The sequence below is a fragment of the Fundulus heteroclitus genome, unplaced genomic scaffold (assembly GCF_011125445.2).
Source record: "Fundulus heteroclitus isolate FHET01 unplaced genomic scaffold, MU-UCD_Fhet_4.1 scaffold_49, whole genome shotgun sequence".
NCBI classification, from domain to species: Eukaryota; Metazoa; Chordata; class Actinopteri; order Cyprinodontiformes; family Fundulidae; genus Fundulus; species Fundulus heteroclitus.
Window position 1 is genome coordinate 1,044,937 of NW_023396912.1, and position 26,287 is coordinate 1,071,223.

The following is a 26,287-nucleotide window of genomic DNA, read 5'->3' on the forward strand; positions in this document are numbered from 1 at the left end:
CTCTCCTCTCTGCCTGCTCCGTCACGCTATCCCACATGTAGAACCTTGGGGAGGGGGGCGTTACTGGACGGTCCCACTTTCTGATGACGTCCTTCATCTCAATTTTATTATGTTTTTTAGACACTTTCATTCACCACATTTTCACAACACACATATATGTAGGCCATTGTTTGGGGGTGGGGGGTAAAGACATCTGGGAGGGGGGGGGGTTATTGTGTAGGCCTCACCTTTGATGGCTCTCTCCACCCCCACTCGCATTTAGACATTGAGGGTTGTGGGTAGGTTGCTTAGAGAGGGTGCGCTGGCACCAGCCACCTTCCGGAAGGGGGTGGGGTGGGGTGGGGGTGGACTGTGCCGGGCACCGCTTTAGAACTCCCGGTTTTAAACACACTTGAGAACAACATGCAACAACACAATATTTGAGCGGGCGTAGGTAGGATCAGGGTCTTTCTCACACCTCTGTTCTCCGATTGCCGTCCGGAGTCTGGGGCCTGGAGGGGGAGCGGGTCACCTGGTCGGGGGTCTGGTGGGGGGTTGTTGTAGGGCCCGGTTGACTTGCCGGGACTGGGGCTGAAACTTCTGCTCTCCCCTGGAATAGGTGTGGGGGGTGGTGGCTAGGGTATGGAGGGGGAGGGAGTGGGCCTGTTAGTTATTTAGGGGGTAGGGGGTTCTGGTTGAGCGGCCCGTTTGGGTCATGATATTTGCTTGTGCCGGAGGTCCTCTGGTTCAAGTATGGGTTATGGGGTCGGGACCAAAGCAGGAACCGGGTAGGTCGGGTTGTGGGGGTGCGCCCCCCCACCCTCCATCTTGATTTCTTGGATCACCTACCGGGTCCGGGGGCATGGTACCCCTCTGGGGTGCCGGTGCCTGGACCTGGCAATATGGGAGTTTGTGTGTTGTATGTGGGGGCACTAGGGTGGGAAGGAAGGAATGATATTGTGTATGTTTTTTTTACTTGCCAGATTCGGGTCTTAACTGCTCCCTCTCTCAAGATCATTTCAAGTTTCCGCTAAGTGTGTTCACTTCTATACAGAAAAGCACCTATTTTTATCTTCAGCTGCTACATTATGCATGTCGTATTAAATAATACTACATATAATCCAGTGATGGTATCAGGGTGTTACTTTATTGTATCTGTTATACTATATCAGTTGGTTGTGCTGTTCTTTTTGCATCTCTCTTTGCAGGTGATGAAGCAGATTGAAGATGTTTTATCATTCTCTCCCTTTTGTCCCCTTTTTGTCTTTTCTTGTTTTCAAACCATCTGTCCTCTTTGTCCAAAATATCAACATTTTGGTCCTCAAAAGAGTGATAGAAGACAGATGGTTTGAAAGGGGTGTATAGGAAGAGAAAAAACAACCTTAAACAGAGGAGGAGGCCTTAGGTTCCAACTCTCAAAAACTTACATCACAGCTATAGGATTAATTCCGGCCAATCATCATCTCAATTTTCACCCTCATATGGGGGATCAAAACATCGTTCCTTTAAGCCAAGCCAATAACGACCCTGACGACTCCTCGTTACAGAGGAGTGGACCAGTTTCGGTCCAATCTGCTGGTTTCATGACTTTAACGACCACCCATTACTGAGTGGTGGACCTGTTTCTGCTGAATCTGCATGTTATCTAAGCCATTACAAAGCCTTTGTTTGGCAGTAGTATAAAGCTTGGTACTCCACATTACTCCAGACTTTTTGAATTAAGAAAGCTTCCTGGAGAGGAAAAGAAACGTCTTCAACTACGGAAAACAAGTCCAGTTGTTTTGTTTTTCACTTTTTTTGGAATGACCATGACCTGGATGACTGAGAATCTTCACCAACAATTCTTATTGCCACATTGACAGACAGGACACTGTAAAAAAATATTTACGGTAAAACATAGTGATAATAAAGATTCTTATATCTTGACTCAACACCATTATTTACAGTTTTCATCAAGAAATGAAGCAGGAAACAATGTTTAATCTTCAGTTTAATATGAATGCAGCTCATCCCACAAAGATAAAAGTAAAACTTAACGTTGAGATATGACAGAACAAAAGATCAGATCTCCATAGATTGATGAATAGGTGGCGATGTATCATCTATGGTCTGGAACCGATTCTGGAGCAGGTCAGGGTTCCAGCATCGGTTAGTATAGTAACAGAGACAGGTAGGAAGTGAACCAGGAAACCTGTTGAACCTGAACTGAGCCTGAAGCTACCTCAGACCGATATTTCTGCTGGTAGATACAGGTCCTTGCTGAGCTGGCTGAGGACCAGGAACCAGCAATGGAGGAAAGACTTTTACCTTCTGACGGAGATGAAACAATGTGCATGAGATGTCATTGTAGTTCAGATAGCAGCAGTAAGCACCAAGTTACCTTTCAATCATCTGCTAACATGAGTTTTAAACAACGTGGCTACATGTCCTGGATCCATTCAAGTTCCTTTGGGGCCCAATCAGCTGCAGGGTGACTCGTACATGGGACCAGCTCAAGATTTCTCAGGAACTCCTCATGAGGCTCCAACTACGGTAATAGCTTTCTTTTGAGGATCCTATCTCTTAAGAACTGTAGTCTGAGACAACGACCTCTAACAATCAGAAAAGCTACAGCGGTGATAATGAACATGAAGAAAATGGGTGAAAAAATGGATCCTTCAATCACTTCTTCTACATTCTCTTCATGCTTGTTTCCTCCTTCCTTGTTCCGTTCATTCTTGTTCCCTTTATCCTGGTTCTCTTCGTCCTGGTCCTCCTTGTCCTCATAGTCTCCATCCTCTGTGTCTCCATCCTTGTTCCCTGCAGAACAGAACCAGGTGTTAGTCTGACCCGTCAGGTGGGAGAAGGCTGAAGAACATCGTCTACTGGTCTCAGATCAGCTGCTTCCTACAGTCTCATCAACGTCTTCATTTAACATCCTATCTGAGATTTTTCTCACATCAAGAACCATGAGATTCTGATCCAGAGATGTACAGACTCACCTGTAGGAGGTGGAGGAGGAGGAAGAGAAGGAGGAGGAGGAGCTACATCCAGGTGGATGGTGCAGATGGGACCATTTCCCAATTTAGCTTCACTTAAGCCACTGTGGACCACTCTACACTCATAGGTTCCACTGTCATAGGTTCTAACATCCCTCAGAACCAAAGACACGTTTCCATCTGGCATCAGTCGGTTCTGCAGATCCACCCGGTCCCAGTAAGACGGCTTCTGATAGGATTTATCGATCGCCTCATCCCGATAGAGCAGGACGTACTCTTCCCCCAGGTCGGTTCTGCTCCACCCTACCACTGAGATGGTGTTGTTGTCAGGATACTGACATGGCAGAGTGACGGTCTGCCCTGCTCCAGCTGAGATGTTCCTCTGGTCTGCAGGAGAAAATACATCCCATGTTTCGGTTGAATTTGCATGTTATCTAAGCCATTACAAGGCCTTTGTTTGGGTAGTAGTATAAAGCTTGGTACTCATACTGGTGGTATGATTGATCAAGTATAATGATAAGAAAACAACATGATCATAACTGTGTTTATTCATCTAAATTATTCTAGAAGCAGAATCAGGTTGAACACATAATTTTTTTATGTCCTCTTGTGGTGTTTCAGGAATTATGGATGGATCAGACGATTGCCTACATGTGCCAGGACAGTTTTGTTCTACGAAACAAATGTCTCAGAACAGTATCCTGATTGAATGAAGAACTTTATTATATTCACGCCAGGCAGCTTTTTACCCCTGGTATGTATACTGGAACAGATACATACGTATATACACATTGTAGCGCCTCATCCACGAGGAATATAGATATCAGACTGAGCCCCCTCCTTAGGACTGCCCTGACAGCAGGAAGTCTCCTGGCCTCTACTAAACCGTCCCCCCATGATCAACTTCGCCTCTTTGTCCCTGTAGCGGCAACTTTGCAGCCACCGCTTCAGAGTAGGAGTATAGGTCAGATTCCAACGCGCGTCTTAGAAAAATAGAGGCATTTATTTGTCTTTAACTTGCATACAAACAAAAACGCTCCCGCATCACGCGGTTGAAAAACTGTTTGTCACTTCCACTCTACCTGTCCGGTAGGTGACGGCACCTATATTACGTCAATCGATCAGCTTGTCAACGTCACGCCCACCATACAGGAAGAGCAGCAAATTGGCACATCAGAATGAAAACATAAACATGTTTCCAACTAAAGATACAAAAATAAATCAGTAGAATTAGAATGCAAATGTGTTCATAATAAATTCAGAAAAACAAAAGAGATGCAAACGGCTCCAACATTCCGGCCCCTAATTGGTCATACTATGGCAATTCAACACGTACATTCACAAGGAGCCGTGCATTTCAAAGAGCATTCAATACCGTCCATGCATTCAAATAAAGTCTTTCACATTCTTTTTCTTTTTTGTTCTTTTTTTCACATTAAGTTCCTTTAGGTATTACTAAATCAGAAAATTGTTTTCTGGAAAAAAGTAGTCCTTTCAAAAGAAAAATCAAGGGATTTCAAAAAAAGTTCATTTTAGTCCATAAGACAACATACAGTAAGCATAGTCATAGACTGTTCTTAGTCATATTTTCAGATATTCAATAGCGGTTAATTTTTTCCGCATATACAGCCATTCACTCAATACCTTTACATATTACATAGAAAACATGAAAGCAAAATTCAATAAACCATTCTATGGTCAGTAAAGTGTATGAGGGTACTGGTCAGTAATGTCAGTCTGTCAGTCAGGCCATGTCTCTGAGAAGGCAAAGCTTTGTGATTGGCCTTTCTAGAACACCAGTCTTAGTCTTGACTTTTAACACGACGTACAAATCCTTTTGCATCAGATAAAGTTTCTATTACACGTCCCATCGGCCAGGAATTTCGGGGTGACGTGTCATCAATGATGAGAACGATGTCATCAGATTTCAGATTTCTTTTTACCTCGTTCCATCTTTGTCTCACCTGCATCAGTGAGAGGTATTCACATGTCCATCTCTTCCAGAAGAGATCTGAGAGAAACTGAACCTGCTTCCATCTTCTCCTAGCATAGCAGTCCTGCTTGTTAAAGAGCCCAGGTGGAAGGATGGGCTTTGCTTTAAGCAGTAGTAGATGGTTCGGAGTAAGAGGTTCAGGATCTGTCGGATCTCCAGATGTTACTGTTATTGGACGTGCATTGAGAATAGCCTCCACTTCACAGAGGGTGGTTTGAAGACATTCGTCGTCCAAGGTCTGTTCTTTGATCACAGAGTAGAGTGCTTTCTTGATGATCCGTATGAGGCGCTCCCACACACCTCCGTGATGAGAGCCGTAAGGTGGGTTGAATGTCCATTTGATTCCTTCTGTACGCACATGATTCTGTATTTTACTATGGTCCAGCTGAGCCAGAGCTTCTCTCAGTTCCCGCTCTGTTCCCACGAAATTGGTTCCATTGTCAGACAAAATCTCTTTTACTTGGCCTCGTCTGCAGACAAATCTGCGGATGACCGAAATACAGGAATCTGTATCAAGGGAGTAGGCCATCTCTAAGTGTACAGCTCTGCTGGCAAGACATGTAAACAGGGCGCCGTACCTCTTCACTCGTCTACGGCCACTCTTAACTTCTATGGGCCCAAAGTAGTCCAAGCCCGTGTGAGTAAAGGGGGGCAGATCTGGTGTTACTCGCACCGAGGGCAAGTCCGCCATTTTCTGCTTCATAGCTGCTCCATGCCATCGTTTGCAGAGTGTGCAGTCACGGGTTATTCTCCTTGCTGCCGAATTGGCTTTTGGGATCCAGTATTTTGTTCTTAGTTTCGAGAGCATTTGATTCTTTCCACAGTGTCCTACTAATTTGTGAGTGTGGCGCAAAAGTAATGTCGACAGGTGGCTGTCATTAGGCAAAATGGCCGGGTGCTTGATCTCTTCAGGCATAGCCAGTCTGCTCAGCCTGCCACCGACTCTCAGAATTCCATCCTGAAGAACGGGATCCAACTTGTAGAGTCGACTGCTTCTCTTCACAGCTTGGCCCTTCTGTAAAGCATATACTTCATCTCCAAAAGAGTGATGTTGAATGAAAGATGTAAGAGCCTCCTCAGCAGCGGTGAGATCTTCTGCTGATAACTGTCGGTCTGCAGGATCTGGTTTAATTGACAGGTTCAATGTGACACTTGTCTTCCTCTTTTGGATCAGATGCTTCTTGAACTTCAGTAGCCAGGCTGCAGATCTGAGGAGTTTGTTCCATTCTGAGAAGTAGTCTATGAAGCGAATTAGAGGACTCTTATAGGCTACTGCGGCAAGAGTTATGGCAGCTTGTTTTACCTCTGGGTCACTGTTAGACAGCTCTAGAGGGTCCATGATGAGCTTCGGCCAGGCAACTTCGGATTCAAACAGAAAGTCTGGGGCTTCTATCCAACTTGTGCCTTTTAGAAAGGTCTCTGCCCACATTCCTCTGGATGCTTTGTCTGCTGGATTAAGATCAGTTCTAATGTGACGCCATTGTGACTTCTGTGTCAGGTCTCTAATGACCGTTACTCTGTTAGCCACAAAGGTCTTGAATCTCTGTGTGTCACTCATGATGTATTTGAGAACAGATGTGCTATCGGTCCAAAACACAGAGTCTATCATCTCAAACTCTAGTTCATTCGTCAGCATTCGATCTATCCGAGCAGCTAGAACTGCTGATGTCAGCTCCAGTCTGGGAATAGTCACTACCTTTAAAGGAGCCACTCTTGCTTTCCCCATTACAAAGGCAATGTGAGGAGGTCCACATCTGCTGGTCAGTCGTAGGTAACTTACTGTCCCATAGCCACCCTCACTAGCATCGCAAAAATGGTGCAGTTGAGCACTTGTGACTTCAAAGCCAGCTGGTTTGTAGCATCTTCCGATTCTGAAGCTGGAAATCAACTGAAGTTCTCTCAGCCACTCCTTCCATTTAGATGCATGAGCTGTTGGGATTTCTTCGTCCCATCCGCAATTCATCTTGCATAACTCTTGGAGGATTTTTTTTCCAGACAGCATAACTGGTGATAAGAATCCCAGGGGATCGTAGACTGAATTAAGCACAGACAGAATTCCTCTTCTATTATGTGGTTGTTCTTTCAAAGTGATATTAAAGAAGAATGTGTCAGATTCAATATCCCATTGCATGCCAAGAGCACGTTCAGCAGGAAGTTTGTCTCTCTCCAAGTCAATGTTCTTAATCTCTTTGGCCCGTTCCTCCGAGGGTAGTGAGGCTAGGACAGCACGGCTGTTACTAGTCCATTTGGTAAGCTTAAATCCACCTGTGGCACATACTGCCTTCAGGTCCTGGACCAGAGTGATGGCTTTGCTTACATCTGGAACGGATTTGAGACAATCATCCACATAAAAGTTGTGTCTGATGGTGGCAAGAACGGAAGTGTCTGCTTTATTCTCATTATCCTCAGCTGTCTGTCGGAGTGCAAAGTTTGCGCAGCTCGGGGAGGAAACTGCTCCGAACAAATGTACAACCATTCTGAATTCTCTGAGTGGTTGGTTAGTGTTACCATCTGGCCACCATAAGAATCTCAGAAAGTCCACATCATTTTCAGGAATTCTGACTTGGTGGAACATTCCCTCTATGTCCCCCATCACTGCCACTGATTCCTGTCGGAAACGAAGGAGTACACCCAATAAGGTGTTCGTAAGGTCTGGGCCTTGCAGTAACTCAGAGTTCAAAGAAGTACCTTGGAATGAAGATGTACAGTCAAAGACCACACGGATAGATTTTTTCTGTTTGTGATAGACCCCATGGTGTGGGATGTACCAAAGTCTTCCATCCATCCGGAGGAGCTGTTCTTCAGGTACCATTTCTGCAAACCCTTTCTTGAAAACATCATTCATGAAGTTGACGTAATCATTTTTAAACGACTGGTCTTTCTCTAGTCTTTTCTTGAGGCCTAGAGCTCTTTGTTCAGCCATTTTCCTATTGTTCGGCAGGTGAAGGTCCTCTCTGCAGAACGGCAGTCGTAATTCATAGTGACCTTCTTTCTTTGTGATGGATTCATTCATTATTTGAAGGAATCTTTTATCTTCAACAGAGTGTTCTGCCTTCTCTTGGTGCGCCAATTCTGAGAAATCTTGGTTGTATTGTCGGACCAAGAGTTCTTCCAGACGAGCCACTGATATTCTGTTGGCTACTATCTGTGGTCGTCCATGTTGGTCTAAGGGTGGGCTAGTACCCAGAGGTCCGTTTACTATCCATCCCAGGTGTGTTAGGACAGCATACGGCCCCTTGTCTTGGCTGTTAATGACCTTCAGCGGTTCTAAGGCTTTGGGAACGTTCACTCCGATCAGCAGACTGACCTCGGCACTGATGGACTTCAACTGGACCGCTTGAAGGTAAGGCCATTGTTTGAGATCTTCCTCACATGTGATGTTCTCACTGTTAACAGGTATGGCGGGTTGTGTAAATACCTCTGGAAGTTCTATGAAGTCATCACCATCTAGGCTGCATACTTGGAGTCCACTCACATTGTAGGTCTGCACAGGCTTTTCTTGACCCATGGTTCGAAGTAAGATGTCCGTTTTCCTTCCTCTTATGGACAGTTTCTCCATGAGCGTCTCTGTACAGAATGTTGCAGAACTTCCTGAATCCAGAAAAGCATACGTTTCAACAATGTGAGTTCCTTTGGCTGTTTTTACCTTTACAGGCACGATAGGCAGTTTGTGGTCGATGGTACCGGCCCCTGTTCGGACTGTAGATGCCATGCCCAGGATGATTGAGTCTGTGCCACTGCTGGCATCTTTCTTGGCCACTGAAGAGACAGTCACATTTCCTACAGCGCCATCTGGAGGACTGTTTGCTATGTGCAAGATAGTGGGGTGCTTCTTACCACATGAGCGGCATATCAAACGGTTCTTGCATGATTTACTTAGATGGCCTTTAATCAAACACGCAAAGCAGAAACCATTTTTCTTCAGAAAATCAACTTTCTGTTGATGAAGGAGTTTTGTTATTTTCTGACAAGTTTCCAAAGCATGATTTCCTTTACAGTAGGTGCATGGTTTCAGAAATGCATCATTCACATCGGCAGTAGGGCCTTTAATTCCATTTTCCATTTTCACAGGATAAATTCTGTTAGCGTCAGCAACACAAACGACTGGGGAGACTGTGGTAGCAAAACTTTTCTTTGCGCCAGATTTTACATGTGGCAGATCTGCTACCACCCGTCTTGGTTGGCTGATTTTAGTGACGTCTTGAATGTCACCAAACACAGGGTCTTGCAATATTTTCACCTGCTTTTCGATGAACTTAACAAGATCACAGAATTTGGGTCTCTGCTGTGTTTGCTCCATGATGTCACATACAACAGATCTCCATCTTTCTCTGAGCTTGTATGGAAGTTTTGACACTATTAATTTCATGTTTGATGGTAAATCAAGTTCTGACATATACTGAAAAGATTGAGCAGCATTGTTGCAACTTCTTAAATACAGTCCATAACTATGCAGTGCTTTAGCATCATCTGGTCTAATTGTAGCCCAGGTCAAGGCCTTATTCATATAAGCTGATGCGATTTTAAACTCATTTCCAAAATGATGTTTCAGCAAACGCTTTGCTTCAATAAAACCAGCTGTAGCATCCAGATGTAAACAGCTTCTGACAAGTTCTTTTGGTTGGCCCGCTGTAAACTGTTCAAGGAAATACAGTCGGTCCTCATTACTGTCAGTCTTGTCTTCTATATTGTGTCTGAATGCCTGCATGAAGAGCTGGAACTCTAAGGGGTCACCACTGAAAACAGGAACTTCTTTTTTAGGGAGTGATGTTTGAGATACAACAGAAACAAGCAGATTTGTCAAGTCTGACTGTCTTTGTATTGAAATATCTGAATGTTCAGACCGGTCCCTTCCAGGAGTGGATTCCTTTCTTGTTTGTACATCTGTTACAGTGACCTTAGATGAATTCGGTTTCATTTTTTGTTTTGCGGGTGCTGCTGCTGCTGCTACCGGTGGTAGTTCAGACACCTGATGTTCACGCAGGGTTTTCTGTAATGGAGTTTTAGGTACTGCTCCTAGTTCAGCAAAGTGAGGTGGAGACAGGATAGAGTCAATTTTGCTGCTTTCACTGGATTTAACTTCAACAGTTTTGGTCTTGTGTCTTTGTAAATATCCTTCCAGATACGCATTCATATCATCCTCTGTTTCACATTGTGGCTTTATTTCTTGGCTTGGCTCAAGTTCCTCTAACACCTTTAATTTACTGTGTGAAATAGCAAGATCTTCTTGTAATTGAAGTGTTTCCATTCTTGCTTGTAACTTTACTTTTTCCAGCTCTATTTCGTGCTTCTCCTCTAAAACTTTTGCTTTAGCCAATAAACCAGCTTTGTCAACTGCTAGCTGAATACGAATAGATGAGACTGTGGAGGATATTTTTGAAGTCTTTGATGCAGTCTTAGATACCCTGGACACACTGTCAGTCACATCAACAAGTGTCTGTGGATCTATGTTATGTTGTTTTAACCATTCATCAACATTAGCAAGGAATTCATTATATCTAGCCATTCTAGGTTCATACCAATCAAGATTTTCACTCTCTTTCACATCATCAGACAACAAAGCTTGAGTAGACTCATGACAGAACTTAAAATCATTCAGTATTGTGTGGAACGCAGCCACTTCTTTTTTCACATCCTCAACATCAACATTCTCACACATTATAGCTTTGATCTCATTCATTTTGCGAGTGCATTGCCCAAGTTTACCACGCCGAGTTGCGCTGAGCGCTTTGAAAGACAGCTCGCTTTTATAGTCTTGCTCTTCCAAGCCTGTGGCCTCATTCTGGCTTTCTTCATCAGACATGATCTCAGTTTATTTAAGTCTTTCTTTTAAATTAGTTTCGTGTCTTACCAAAAACAACGTCAGTATTCAACAGTTCAGTTCCGTTTATTACGCGCATTCATTTAGTTTAATTTGCACGCATCCAAGCGCTTAAATTTATTTATTTTTTATTTTTTTTATTTTATTGCAGGCCCGTTTGTTTCCTTTTAGTTCAGCCAGCAATTCAAATAACGTCCACAAAACACAGTCTATTTGATCGTATTAGCATCATCCAACAACATTAAAAGTGTCCGTTTCCAATTAACACGTCGGCATTCAGTTCAGCAACAAGTAACGTTAGATGAGCGATTGCGCTGCTAACGTTATTGTCCATCCAAACGATATTCCAGTCTCTCGAAATGTTTGCTCACCTGGGTCGTAGAACAATAAGCCACCAGGTTACTCACAGAACAGTTGAGACGATGATTTCCAGGTAACGTTAATTCCACACACGTCTTGAAGTAATCCACCAGTCTTCAAGTAATCCACATTGAAAACGTTAATCCACAAACAGGCAATATCCGACACTTCGGGACACAGTTTTTCAACTTATTGTAGCGGCAACTTTGCAGCCACCGCTTCAGAGTAGGAGTATAGGTCAGATTCCAACGCGCGTCTTAGAAAAATAGAGGCATTTATTTGTCTTTAACTTGCATACAAACAAAAACGCTCCCGCATCACGCGGTTGAAAAACTGTTTGTCACTTCCACTCTACCTGTCCGGTAGGTGACGGCACCTATATTACGTCAATCGATCAGCTTGTCAACGTCACGCCCACCATACAGGAAGAGCAGCAAATTGGCACATCAGAATGAAAACATAAACATGTTTCCAACTAAAGATACAAAAATAAATCAGTAGAATTAGAATGCAAATGTGTTCATAATAAATTCAGAAAAACAAAAGAGATGCAAACGGCTCCAACAGTCCCACTGTCTGTCGCAGCAGCACTGGAGAGACATTTCCTTAGACTGGAACCAAAGCTGAGAACAGTCCTTCTGTGAAATCAGACATCGAAGCAGCAAGCAAGCCACCACAGAAACCAGCTGTTTGTGATCTTTTGGTCAGCTGCTGACTTGGAGATCCATGGAGAGCTTCCCCACAAGCTCCCAAGTGAGCACTGCTGAGGCGGCACGTTGGAGCCTTCGTAGTTCCAATATGAGGATAGCGCACCATGGAGAAGTGCCCTGGAGTGGGCACAAAAGACAAGGAGAGCAGCTACTTCCTCGCTGACCCCCTGTCACCAGACCAGGGTACAATAAGCTGAGGTCTGGCAGAGAAAACTGGGAAAGTTAGTTTGGGATGAAAAACTTTGGTATCGTTTACTTCTGATGGGTTTCCACTGGGGTAAACTAAACTTTCTGCACCAGGAAGACAGAGGTCTACATAACTCTTAACGCCAGAATTACCCATAATGCTGCAGCAGTTTTCTGTAACCATGACAGTCAAGACGGCAGCCCCAATGGAGCGATGTTTTAATGGTATTCGTGAGTACACCTGTATCCTCAGATTTTTTTAGACAGAAGCAGCAAATGGTAAATGTACTTGTAAAGCGCTTTAACTGGTCCAACGAGCACCAAAGTGTTTTACTCTACAGTCATTCACACACTGACGGTGGTGAGCTAGGTTAGTAGCTACAGCTGCCCTGGGACAGACTGACAGAGGCAAGGCACACACCACCAGGCCCTCTGACCACCGAGAGCAGGCAATGTGGGTAGTAGTGCCTTGCCCAAGGACACAACCACAGAGACAGCCAGAGCAGGGGATTGAACCGGCAACCTGCCAATTGCAGGACTAACTCCATAACCTCTGCGCCACTGTCGCCCCAGCAAAAATCGTTCACTGGAGAGTTTGATTGGCGGTCAGACGTGTTTTAATACATAATGCAGACATTATGTATTACCATAGAAATGAAACAAAATGCTGTTAAAATCACCTTTTTGTGTCTTTTACTGATTAATTTCTCTCAGCTTTAAATGAAATCCCTCCAACCATGATCCTAAACGAGCCGACAACATTTGCTGATGAATAATCAGTGAAAGGAGAACAACTGGTTTAAACTTTAAGCTGCTGATGAACAGGATCCCTGTTCTCTTCCTGTCATGGTTGTGTTTTAGCTGCTGTGTTGCGTAATAAAGGATCCAGAGCAGCAGGAGAGTCAGATGAACTCACGTTGGGACCAGCAGAAGACGGGTTGTGACAGTAGCACCCAGGTGATGACCCACGCTGAAGCAGACATGCTGGAGCTCCTCAGACCTGCAGGAAAGCAGCATTAGATCAGGTCCACCAAGCTGGCAGAGCCTCTGAAGTAGAACCACATGTAGAATGACTCTTCTCACCAGGTCCGCTGCTTCCTGCTTTAAATAGAGCTATTTAAATCAGCTGGAATCTACCTTTTCTCCTGTGTGGTTGTTCCTCTTTAGTCCAGCGACGTTCTCCTCTGTCAGCATCGACCTGACAGAGCCGAGGTGGAAACAGGAGGTTTAGTTTTTCTACCTGCCAGATGCTCTTCTTGCCAAACAGGCTGGGAGACGTTGACACGTCACGCACTCTGACAGGGGTCACATACTTTTACACTGTACTGGAAGTAAAATCTAGATAATAATCCTCAAAGAAGAATGGAAGCCAAGATAGGGGAAAAATAAAAAAATGAAGAAATTAACCCTGAAACTATAAGCAGGTCATGTTTGGAAACACTGCACATTTATATAAAATAATGATAATAAACCGTATTTGTCATCGCGGCAGACATCCCAGTGAAACGTGTCCTCTGTAGTTAACCTTTCCCTCAGAAAGTTTAAACGCAGCTTTGGACCGAGCAACTTGAAGCCATTTCAAGCACCGTCTGTCATATATATATATATATATATATATATATATATATATATATATATATATATATATATATATAAATAATTTTTGAGGAAACTGACACCGACTCAGAACGCATACTGATCACATGACAAGCAGCTGCATCAAGACATGATCTTTACAAACCTTTTTTCAGCTGATTGCGCTGATCAACAACACTTCCTGAGAAACTTAAACTGTGCAAACATCAATTATTTTACCATGTTTTCACATCATAGAGCCCTTTTCAAATGTATCTCAGTTTGGTCAGTCTTGGCCAGCTGTGCTTCTGTAACATTTTGACACAAACGCTTCCCTCTGCTTGTAGTTTTATTATTATTATTATTATTAGGCGCCTGCCATAGCATTTGCAATGAGGAGGCAGTGCTGTGCGAAGCACAGCACTGCCTCCCATGCAAATGCATGGAGGCACCTATTACTATTCACCTCTAAACGGACTATTTATTAGGCGCCTGCCTTGCATGTGCAATGAGGAGGCAGTGCTGTGCTTCGCACAGCACTGCCTCCCAATGCAAATGCATGGGCAGGGCCTATTACTATTCACCTCTAAACGGCTTCTTTATTAGGCGCCTGCCATAGCATTTGCAATGAGGAGGCAGTGCTGTGCGAAGCACAGCACTGCCTCCCATGCAAATGCATGGAGGCACCTATTACTATTCACCTCTAAACGGACTATTTATTAGGCGCCTGCCATAGCATTTGCAATGAGGAGGCAGTGCTGTGCGAAGCACAGCACTGCCTCCCATGCAAATGCATGGAGGCACCTATTACTATTCACCTCTAAACGGACTCTTTATTAATATTCTTTATTATTCCACGATTAATGCGGCCCGAACCGTAGCGTGCACCCCCACGATATAGGTACCAAAACGTGCGGCTCGGTCGGGAATAGTGTGCTACTACTTTTATTGGGGTTTCGAGTTACCATGGCAACAAAATTAGCGAAAAACCACCCCCCAAAAAACCCATATTAATCAATGGAGTCGGGTAGAAAGAAAGCCTCAAAAAAGCCTCAAAATTACCATTTTCAAAGCTGTACTGTGTCGCCATGCTTTCACCTATGAACACCGTTTAACTTCCAGTTTGTAGATATATCTGTGAACTACTCAGAAGTGAAAACGGGATGTGGATATCTTTTATCGTCTCCTCACAGTTACTCCTCAACACTCATGTCCAAAAATCAGCGAAATCATCGTTTACAATGAAAGTCAATGACGGAATTCTCCAACCGCTAGAGTGGCCCACTCTAGCTTTTTTAAAGATTTCAAAACTCCGAACAACTTGACCTTACTCACTCAATTTTCACTCTACATAGACAAATTATACATCAAAACGTAGGTATTTTTGTCAGGATTCGGGAAATGTAACCCTCATTGGTGTGGCATTTATAGATTTTTCGCAAATCACCTCAGACCGACACAAACCCGAAACCTCCCCCATTCATTTCCTATGGAGCGGTTTTGAAAAATAACGTCTAAAAATCCAAAACATCACATGTTTTCGCATCGTCGCTACTCCTAAACCGTTTTATGTACAGACATGAGACTTTCACACATGAATGTCCCAACCCTTCTGGCACTCAAGAAAAATGAATTTTGTGGATAACTGTTACGGTTTTTCCACAGGAACAATTTGTACGGGAGTAGCGAATGTGCAAAATCCTGAAATCGCTTTGGAGCTGCATTTTCCCACATCATCCACTTTTTTACATCGTCGTTGTGCCTACACCGATTTTTGTAAAAATATGAAAATGAGCTACATGGTCATCAAAAGCCTGCTGATACTCACAGTGAAAGAATTATTTTGATATCTCTTATACTTTTTTAGCCAGAGCGATTTGTTCGGGACCATTTTCAGAGGATTTCTGAAATTTCATAAAAATGTCCTTTAGATCATAATTTTTTACGCCTTTATTAAACTTTTTCCAGCAAAAACCAATAGCAAGTCTTCTTCCCCTATCCGTTACAAAATAAACACAGAAAAAATTACGTCTCTACCATTTACGGTTCCGGAGAAATCGTGCGTTGTTCGAGGCAAAGTTCTCCATTATAATCCAATAGGCAGACTTGGACACCAAGTGTCTGCACTTTTTTAGACTGGCCCGCTGCAGCTGTGTCAGTGAGTTTCCATGACGACGGAACTCTGAGGGCCAGTGGGAGACGTTCCATTGAGATAGAATGGCAACTTTCGACGCCAGCTGCAGCGGCTGTGATTAATGTAGAAATCTGAAATTCGCACAGTCACTTCCTCTTAACATTTTAAAATTTTAAAGTGACTTTCAGCCATGTGTCAATTTTCTGTCCCATTTTGGATTTTACATGCTTTCCTATTGGGCCTTTGCTTCAAACAGGACCTGGCATGATAACCAGACACGACCCAATTGGCCAATACAGCACCACCCACATGTGGGAAATGGCACTACACACCATTTTGGTCAAATGTTGAGTTCTGGGCCCAGATGTGGTGAGGCTGAGTTGCTAAAGGAGGCCAATCTGACCCATGAACTTTGGTCACGTTTGGTGACATTAAGTATTGGCACCCCTATTTGAGGCACTTCCCAGTACAGGATTTGGACCAAACTGACAGAGTACAATCACCCGGTCATACTAAACACAACTATGTTAGCGGCTAATGGTTAGCATGTTGCTAACCGGAAGTAGCTCTAGGAAGGTCTCACCAACTTCTGCTTCACAGAGTCTGTACTTCCTTTAGAGAGAAAGCTCCACAAGAAATTTGGGCTACGTCACATAAAGCATCTCCAAGTTATGAGGTGTCAAACATCCAATGCTTTTCAATGGGGGACCAAACCCTTTATGATCCAGGAAATGCATGCCCATATATGGCGCTACAGTTGTTCAGATGGAAAGTGCAGGCTTTGCATGCAGGAGGTCGTGGGATCGATTCCCGGTGTGGAAGACTTGGAGTTTTGTATTATAATCCCCACATTGTGTATATCAAAACATGTGTGCTGATCACATGAAGTATTTTTTTGTACCACCCGCCATTTTGAGTTACCATGGCAACATTATAAACTACATATTTTCTCCCTATTTGAGGCACATCCCAGTACAGGATTTTGACCAAACTGACTAGCGGCTAACGGTTAGCATGTTGCTAACCGGAAGTAGCTATAAGAAGCTTGTACAAACTCCTGCTTGACAGATTTGGTGAATTTTAGGATTTTCTCCCTTTTTAGGCACTTCTCAGTACAGGATTTCAACCAAACTAACAGGGTAACACCACCTGGTGATACTGAACACAACCCTGCTAGCGGCTAACCGTTAGCATGTTGCTAACCAGAAGTAGCTTTAGGAAGGTCCTATCAATTTCTCCTTAGCCAGGGTTCTTCTGCCTTTACAGACAGAGAGAGGGCTGCAGCTGTCAGTGAGTCTCCATGACAACGCTGCTAGCAAGAGGCTCCTAGGAGGTCCATTGACTTAACATGGCACCTTTCGACGGCCGCTGCGGGGGCTGTGAAGACCGTAGGAACCTGAAATTCGCAGTGTTACTTCCTGTTGCTATTTCTGACTGTACGGTACACACCAAGTGGCAGGCGCCTTGCTAAATTTCTTCAGAAATTTTTCTAGTTATTCTTTACTTCTTCTTCCGTCACGATTAATGCGGCCCGAACAGTAGCGTGGACCCCCACAATATAGGTATCAAAACCTGCGGCTCGATTACGAGATGTGTGCTACTACATTTATTGGGATTTCGAGTTACCATGGCAACAAAATTAGCGAAAAACCACCCCCAAAAAACCCATAGGAATGAATGGAGTCGGGTCGAAAGAAAGCCTCAAAAAAGCCTCCAAATGACCATTTTCAACGCTGTACTGTATCGTCATGCTTCCACCTACGAACACCATTTAACTTCCAGTTTGTAGATATTTCTGTGACCTACTCAGAAGTGAAAACGGGATGTGGATATCTTTTATCGTCTCTTCACAGTTACTCCTCAAAGCTCATGTCCGAAAATCAGCGAAATCATCGTTTACAATGAAAGTCAATGACGGAATTCTCCAACCGCTAGAGTGGCCCACTCTAGCTTTTTTAAAGATTTCAAAACTCCGAACAACTTGACCTTTCTCGCTCAATTTTCACTCTACGTAGACAAATTATACATCAAAACGTAGGTATTTTTGTCAGGATTCGGGAAATGTAACCCTCATTGGAGTGGCATTTATAGATTTTTCGCAAATCACCTCAGAGCGACACAAACCCGAAACCTCCCCCATTCATTTCCTATGGAGCGGTTTTGAAAAATGACGTCTAAAAATCCAAAACATCACATGTTTTCGCATCGTCGCTACTCCTAAACCGTTTTATGTACAGACATGAGACTTTCACACATGAATGTCCCAACCCTCCTGGCACTCAAGAAAAATGAATTTTGTGGATAACTGTTACGGTTTTTCCACAGGAACAATTTGTTCGGGAGTAGCGAATGTGCAAAATCCTGAAATCGCTTTGGAGCTGCATTTTCCCACATCATCCACTTTTTTACATCGTCGCTGTGCCTACACCGATTTTTGTAAAAATATGAAAATGAGCTACATGGTCATCAAAAGCCTGCTGATACTCACAGTGAAAGAATTATTTTGATATCTCTTATACTTTTTTAGCCAGAGCGATTTGTTCGGGATCATTTTCAGAGGATTTCTGAAATTTCATAAAAATGTCCTTTAGATCATAATTTTTTACACCTTTATTAAACTTTTTCCAGCAAAAACCGATAGCAAGTCTTCTTCCCCTATCCTTTACGAAATAAACACAGAAAAAATTACGTCTCTACCATTTACGGTTCCGGAGAAATCGTGCGTTGTTCGAGGCAAAGTTCTCCATTATAATCCAATGGGACTTATTGTGACCAAAGTGTCTGCACTTCGGCCGCTGCAGGTGTGTGAGTGAGTTTCCATGACGACGGAACTCTGAGGGCCAGAGCTAGACGCTCCATTGAGATACAATGGCAACTTTCATCGCTCACTGCAGTGGCTGTGATTAATGTAGAAATCTGAAATTCGCACAGTCACTTCCTCTTAACATTTTAAAATTTCCATGTGACTTTCAGCCATGTGTCAGTTTTCGGTGCCATTTTGGATCAAACCACTTATGTTTCCAATAATGCATGCCCATATATGGCGCTACAGTGTAGCACAGATGGAAAGTGCAGGCTTTGCATGCAAGAGGTCGTGGGATCGATTCCCGGTATGGAAAACTTGGAGTTTTGTAATATAATCCTCACAGTGTGAATATAAAAACATGTGTGCTGATCCCATGAAGTATTTTTTGTACCACCCGCCATTTTGAGTTACCATGGCAACGTTATAAATGACGTTTTTTCTCCCTATTTGAGGCACATCCCAGTACAGGATTTGGACCAAACTGACAGAGTACACTCACCCAGTGATACCATACACAACCATGTTAGCGGCTAACGGTTAGCATGTTGCTAACCGGAATTAGCTCTAGGAAGCCTGTACAAACTTCTGCTTGACAGATTTGGTGAATTTTAGGATTTTCTCCCTTTTTAGGCACTTCTCAGTACAGGATTTCAACCAAACTAAAGGAGTAACATCACCCGGTGATACTGAACACAGCCATGCTAGCGGCTAACCGTTAGCATGTTGCTAACCGGAAATAGCTTTAGGAAGGTCCTACCAACAGCTGCTTAGCCAGAGTTCTTCAACCTTTACAGACAGAGAGGGCTGTAGCTGTCAGTGAGTCTCCATGACAACGCTGCTAGCAAGAGGCTCCTAGGAGGTCCATTGACTTAACATGGCACCTTTCAACAGCCGCTGCGAGGGCTGTGAAGACCGTAGGAACCTGAAATTCGCAGTGTTACTTCCTGTTGCTATTTCTGACGGTACGGTACGCACCAAGTGGCAGGCGCCTTGCTAAATTTCTTCAGAAATTTTTCTAGTTATTATTAATATTCTTTATTTTTCTTCCTTCACGATTAATGCGGCCCGAACCATAGCGTGCACCCCAACAATATAAACATCAAAACCTTCGGCTCGGTCTCGAGATGTGTGCTACTACGTTTTTTGGGGTTTCGAGTTACCATGGCAACAAAATAAGCAAAAAACCACCCCCAAACAACCCCATAGGAATGAATGGAGTCGGGGAGAAAGAAAGCCTCAAAAAAGCTTCAAAATGACCATTTTCAAAGCTGTACTGTGTCGTCATGCTTTCACCTATGAACACAGTTTAACTTCCAGTTTGTAGATATATCTGTGAACTACTCAGAAGTGAAAACGGGATGTGGATATCTGTAATCGTCTCCTCACAAGTACTCCTCAAAGCTCATGTCCAAAAATCAGCGAAATCATCGTTTACAATGAAAGTCAATGACGGAATTCTCCAACCGCTAGAGTGGCCCACTCTAGCTTTTTTAAAGATTTCAAAACTCCGAACAACTTCACCTTACTCGCTCAATTTTCACTCTATGTAGACTAATTATACATCAAAACGTAGGTATTTTTGTCAGGATTCGGGAAATGTAACCCTCATTGGTGTGGCATTTATAGATTTTTCGCAAATCACCTCAGACCGACACAAACCCAAAACCTCCCCCATTCATTTCCTATGGAGCGGTTTTGAAAAATGACGTCTAAAAATCCAAAACATCACATGTTTTCGCATCGTCGCTACTCCTAAACCGTTTTATGTACAGACATGAGACTTTCACACATGAATGTCCCAACCCTTCTGGCACTCAAGAAAAATAAATTTTGTGGATAACTGTTACGGTTTTTCCACAGGAACAATTTGTTCGGGAGTAGCGAATGTGCAAAATCCTGAAATCGCTTTGGAGCTGCATTTTCCCACATCATCCACTTTTTTACATCGTCGCTGTGCCTACACCGATTTTTGTAAAAATATGAAAATGAGCTACATGGTCATCAAAAGCCTGCTGATACTCACAGTGAAAGAATTATTTTGATATCTCTTATACTTTTTTAGCCAGAGCGATTTGTTCGGGATCATTTTCAGAGGATTTCTGAAATTTCATAAAAATGTCCTTTAGATCATAATTTTTTACGCCTTTATTAAACTTTTTCCAGCAAAAACCGATAGCAAGTCTTCTTCCCCTATCCGTTACGAAATAAACACAGAAAAAATTACGTCTCTACCATTTACGGTTCCGGAGAAATCGTGCGTTGTTCGAGGCAAAGTTCTCCATTATAATCCAATGGGACTTATTGTGACCAAAGTGTCTGCACTTCGGCCGCTGCAGGTGTGTGAGTGAGTTTCCATGACGACGGAACTCTGAGGGCCAGTGGGAGACGTTCCATTGAGATAGAATGGCAACTTTCGACGCCAGCTGCAGCGGCTGTGATTAATGTAGAAATCTGAAATTCGCACAGTCACTTCCTCTTAACATTTTAAAATTTTAAAGTGACTTTCAGCCATGTGTCAATTTTCTGTCCCATTTTGGATTTTACATGCTTTCCTATTGGGCCTTTGCTTCAAACAGGACCTGGCATGATAACCAGACACGACCCAATTGGCCAATACAGCACCACCCACATGTGGGAAATGGCACCACTGACCATTTTGGTCAAATGTTGAGTTCTATGCCCAGATGTGGTGAGGCTGAGTTGCTAAAGGAGGCCAATCTGACCAATGAACTTTGGTCACGTTTGGTGACATTAAGTATTGGCACCCCTATCTGAGGCACTTCCCAGTACAGGATTTGGACCAAACTGACAGAGTACAATCACCCGGTGATACTGAACACAACCATGTTAGCGGCTAACTGTTAGCATGTTGCTAACCGGAAGTAGCTCTAGAAAGGTCTCACCATCTTCTGCTTCACAGAGTCTGTTCTTACTTTAGAGAGAAAGCTCCACAAGAAATTTGGGCTACGTCGCATCAAGCATCTCCAAGCTATGAGGTGTCAAACATCCAATGTTTTTCAATGGGGGACCAAACCCCTTATGGTCCCAATACTGCATGCCCATATATGGCGCTACAATATAGCTCAGATGGAAAGTGCAGGCTTTGCATGCAAGAGGTCGTGGGTTCGAAACCTGGCGTAGGCGACAAAGATTTTTGTGTTATAATCCTCACAGTGTGTATATTAAAACATGTGTGCTGATCCCATGAAGTATTTTTTGTACCACCCGCCATTTTGAGTTACCATGGCAACATTATAAATGACGTATTTTCTCCCTATTTTAGGCTCATCCCAGTACAGGATTTGGACCAAACTAACAGAGTACACTAACCCAGTGATACCAAACACAACCATGTTAGCGGCTAACGGTTAGCATGTTGCTAACCGGAAGTAGCTCTAGGAAGCCTGTACAAACTTCTGCTTGACAGATTTGGTGAATTTTAGGATTTTCTCTCTTTTTAGGCACTTCTCAGTACAGGATTTCAACCAAACTAACAGAGTAACATCACCCGGTGATACTGAACACAGCCATGCTAGCGGCTAACCGTTAGCATGTTGCTAACCGGAAATAGCTTTAGGAAGGTCCTACCAACAGCTGCTTAGCCAGAGTTCTTCTGCCTTTACAGACAGAGAGGGCTGCAGCTGTCAGTGAGTCTCCATGACAACGCTGCTAGCAAGAGGCTCCTAGGAGGTCCATTGACTTAACATGGCACCTTTCAACGGCCGCTGCGAGGGCTGTGAAGACCGTAGGAACCTGAAATTCGCAGTGTTACTTCCTGTTGCTATTTCTGACGGTACGGTACGCACCAAGTGGCAGGCGCCTTGCTAAATTTCTTCAGAAATTTTTCTAGTATTCTTTATTTTTCTTCCTTCACGATTAATGGGGCCCGAACCGTAGCGTGCACCCCCACAATATATACATCAAAACGTCTGGCTCGGTCTCGAGATGTGTGCTACTATGTTTATTGGGGTTTCGAGTTACCATGGCAACAAAATAAGCGAAAAACCACCCCCAAAACAACCCCATAGGAATGAATGGAGTCGGGGAGAAAGAAAGCCTCAAAAAACCCTCAAAAGGACCATTTTCAAAGCTGTACTGTGTCGCCATGCTTTCACCTACAAACACCGTTTAACTTCCAGTTTGTAGATATATCTGTGACCTACTCAGAAGTGAAAACGAGATGTGGATATCTTTTATCGTCTCCTCACAGTTACTCCTCAAAGCTCATGTCCAAAAATCAGCGAAATCATCGTTTACAATGAAAGTCAATGACGGAATTCTCCAACCGCTAGAGTGGCCCACTCTAGCTTTTTTAAAGATTTCAAAACTCCGAACAACTTGACCTTACTCGCTCAATTTTCACTCTACGTAGACAAATTATACATCAAAACGTAGGTATTTTTGTCAGGATTCGGGAAATGTAACCCTCATTGGTGTGGCATTTATAGATTTTTTGCAAATCACCTCAGAGCGACACAAACCCAAAACCTCCCCCATTCATTTCCTATGGAGCGGTTTTGAAAAATGACGTCTAAAAATCCAAAACATCACATGTTTTCGCATCGTCGCTACTCCTAAACCGTTTTATGTACAGACATGAGACTTTCACACATGAATGTCCCAACCCTTCTGGCACTCAAGAAAAATGAATTTTGTGGATAACTGTTACGGTTTTTCCACAGGAACAATTTGTTCGGGAGTAGCGAATGTGCAAAATCCTGAAATCGCTTTGGAGCTGCATTTTCCCACATCATCCACTTTTTTACATCGTCGCTGTGCCTACACCGATTTTTGTAAAAATATGAAAATGAGCTACATGGTCATCAAAAGCCTGCTGATACTCACAGTGAAAGAATTATTTTGATATCTCTTATACTTTTTTAGCCAGAGCGATTTGTTCGGGATCATTTTCAGAGGATTTCTGAAATTTCATAAAAATGTCCTTTAGATCATAATTTTTTACGCCTTTATTAAACTTTTTCCAGCAAAAACCGATAGCAAGTCTTCTTCCCCTATCCTTTACGAAATAAACACAGAAAAAATTACGTCTCTACCATTTACGGTTCCAGAGAAATCGTGCGTTGTTCGAGGCAAAGTTCTCCATTATAATCCAATAGGCAGACTTGGACACCAAGTGTCTGCACTTTTTTGGACTGGCGCGCTGCAGCTGTGTCAGTGAGTTTCCATGACGACGGAACTCTGAGGGCCAGTGGGAGACGTTCCATTGAGATAGAATGGCAACTTTCGACGCCAGCTGCAGCGGCTGTGATTAATGTAGAAATCTGAAATTCGCACAGTCACTTCCTCTTAACATTTTAAAATTTTAAAGTGACTTTCAGCCATGTGTCAATTTTCTGACCCATTTTGGATTTTACATGCTTTCCTATTGGGCCTTTGCTTCAAACAGGACCTGGCATGATAACCAGACACGACCCAATTGGCCAATACAGCACCACCCACATGTGGGAAATGGCACCACTGACCATTTTGGTCAAATGTTGAGTTCTGGGCCCAGATGTGGTGAGGCTGAGTTGCTAAAGGAGGCCAATCTGACCAATGAACTTTGGTCACGTTTGGTGACATTAAGTATTAGCACCCCTATTTGAGGCACTTCCCAGTACAGGATTTGGACCAAACTGACAGAGTACAATCACCCGTTGATACTGAACACAACCATGTTAGCGGCTAACTGTTAGCATGTTGCTAACCGGAAGTAGCTCTAGAAAGGTCTCACCATCTTCTGCTTCACAGAGTCTGTTCTTACTTTAGAGAGAAAGCTCCACAAGAAATTTGGGCTACGTGGCATAAAGCATCTCCAAGCTACGAGGTGTCAAACATCCAATGCTTTTCAATGGGAGACCAAACCCCTTATGGTCCCAATAATGCATGCCCATATATGGAGCTACAATATAGCTCAGAGGGAGAGTGCAGGCTTTGCATGCAAGAGGTCGTGGGATCGATTCCCGGCTTGGGAGACTAAGAGTTTTGTATTATAATCCCCACAGTGTGTATATTAAAACATGTGTGCTGATCTCATGAAGTATTTTTTTGTACCACCCGCCATTTTGAGTTACCATGGCAACGTTATTAACAACGTTTTTTCTCCCTATTTGAGGCTCATCCCAGTACAGGATTTGGACCAAACTAACAGAGTACACTCACCCAGTGATACCATACACAACCATGTTAGCGGCTAACGGTTAGCATGTTGCTAACCGGATGTAGCTCTAGGAAGCCTGTACAAACTTCTGCTTGACAGATTTGGTGAATTTTAGGATTTTCTCCCTTTTTAGGCACTTCTCAGTACAGGATTTCAACCAAACTAACAGAGTAACATCACCCGCTGATACTGAACACAGCCATGCTAGCGGCTAACCGTTAGCATGTTGCTAACCGGAAATAGCTTTAGGAAGGTCCTACCAACTGCTGCTTAGCCAGAGTTCTTCTGCCTTTACAGACAGAGAGGGCTGCAGCTCTCACTGAGTCTCCATGACAACGCTGCTAGCAAGAGGCTCCTAGGAGGTCCATTGACTTAACATGGCACCTTTCAACGGCCGATGCGAGGGCTGTGAAGACCGTAGGAACCTGAAATCCGCAGTGTTACTTCCTGTTGCTATTTCTGACTGTACGGTACGCACCAAGTGGCAGGCGCCTTGCTAAATTTCTTCAGAAATTTTTCTAGTTATTATTATTATTATTATTATTTGACATATTCCACTGGCTGCCTGGGGGCCTGTTGGACGTTAATCCAGCCTTTTACTCGTCTTCATGTTGACAAACCTGCCTGGTAACATTGATTGCTGTCATTAGTGGTTCTCCTGAGCAGCGTTAGCAGTCATTACGTACCACTGTCAGTGAAGAAAGCTGAACCTTTGTGGACTCTGGATGAGGTAAACTTTCCTGCTGATCTGCTACCAAAGAACGACGGCGATGATCAAACAGACTTTATGCTGCAGCATTAACCCCACACATTTCAGCAGACTGGAGCACGCTGAGTCTTCCTGACGGTCCAAGGCCAGGATTTTTACCTGTCTACTGACTGTTTGTCAATGATCGCTAACAAACTGAAAAGTGATCAAACTAAAAGCAAATGGGACTCAGATAATCTCCAGAAGCACCATGGGTTTGTTGGTTTATGTGGAACAAAAGCAAAATCCACATGCAGCTCTGTGGTGGTTTTTATTCCAAGATGGCGGACGAACAACAAACCCTACCTGCTGCCTCTGCTGGTCCGGCTGATGCATGACAGCCTGACTGATGCCTGACTGACTGGTAAAAACCACAGGACCACCCACATGAACCCTGGTCTGCCCAAAGTCTACATATTTATTCCCCAGACGCCCAAAACATAAACTAAACAGATACTAATGAACACATTTATTCTAAACAGCTACTCTGTTGATATTTTATAGCAGTTTTAGTAGATTATTAAAAAGTTTTAAACAAACATTGCATTTAACTTCTATTGTTTTTTTTATCTTTACATTATAGCTGGAGTGAAGCCTTTTAATTCAACTGTTCAGGCTGTATAAACCTTTACCAAGTCTGAGAGCCCCAAAGCACAGACACTACAGTCATTCACACCCTGATGGTGGTGAGCCATGTTAGCAGCCACAGCTGCCCTGGGGCACACAGACAATTCATCATCATACATCAGCAGACAATTCAGATGAAGGACACAATGACTTAGACAGTCAGAGGGGGGGATTGAACCCACAACCTTTCAGTTACAGGACACCCTCCCT

The 26,287-nt window shown here is 43.5% G+C and overlaps 2 protein-coding genes across 5 annotated transcripts; both read right to left on the bottom strand.

Annotated features, from left to right (window-relative positions):
- Positions 1-1,952: 1,952 nt before the first annotated feature.
- Positions 1,953-25,804, bottom strand: LOC105923185. Of its 4 annotated transcripts, none has more exons than XM_036132336.1 (5): positions 25,757-25,804; positions 13,165-13,225; positions 12,944-13,027; positions 2,991-3,344; positions 1,953-2,781 (listed from the first exon to the last, which is right to left on the bottom strand). In XM_036132336.1, the coding sequence occupies exons 1-5, from the start codon at positions 25,784-25,786 to the stop codon at positions 2,507-2,509; spliced, it is 804 nt and encodes a 267-aa protein (XP_035988229.1). In that variant the 5' UTR covers positions 25,787-25,804; the 3' UTR covers positions 1,953-2,506. The 4 variants fall into 4 exon arrangements, with proteins under 4 accessions (XP_035988229.1, XP_035988228.1, XP_021170262.2 ...); XM_036132335.1 differs by having other exon boundaries at positions 1,953-2,778; positions 2,961-3,344; XM_021314587.2 differs by lacking the exon at positions 25,757-25,804 and adding an exon at positions 25,389-25,722 and having other exon boundaries at positions 1,953-2,778; positions 2,961-3,344.
- Positions 7,921-11,255, bottom strand: LOC118560795. Its single transcript, XM_036132271.1, has 2 exons — positions 8,597-11,255; positions 7,921-8,517 (listed from the first exon to the last, which is right to left on the bottom strand). Exons 1-2 carry the CDS (start codon positions 10,751-10,753, stop codon positions 8,491-8,493), a joined length of 2,184 nt encoding a protein of 727 aa, XP_035988164.1. The 5' UTR covers positions 10,754-11,255; the 3' UTR covers positions 7,921-8,490.
- Positions 25,805-26,287: the final 483 nt, after the last annotated feature.

Excerpts from the sequence above, each read along its gene's own strand:
- LOC118560795 (XM_036132271.1), bottom strand. The coding sequence starts at position 10,753 with ATGTCTGATGAAGAAAGCCAGAATGAGGCCACAGGCTTGGAAGAGCAA. Across the intron at positions 8,518-8,596 it reads TGCCTATCGTGCCTGTAAAG|AGACGCTCATGGAGAAACTG; the intron begins GTAAAAACAGCC and ends CATTCTGTACAG.
- LOC105923185 (XM_036132335.1), bottom strand. The coding sequence starts at position 25,786 with ATGCATCAGCCGGACCAGCAGAGGCAGCAG. Across the intron at positions 13,226-25,756 it reads CGGACCAGCAGAGGCAGCAG|GTCGATGCTGACAGAGGAGA; the intron begins GTAGGGTTTGTT and ends CGGCTCTGTCAG. Across the intron at positions 2,779-2,960 it reads TCCTCCTCCACCTCCTACAG|GGAACAAGGATGGAGACACA; the intron begins GTGAGTCTGTAC and ends TCTGTTCTGCAG.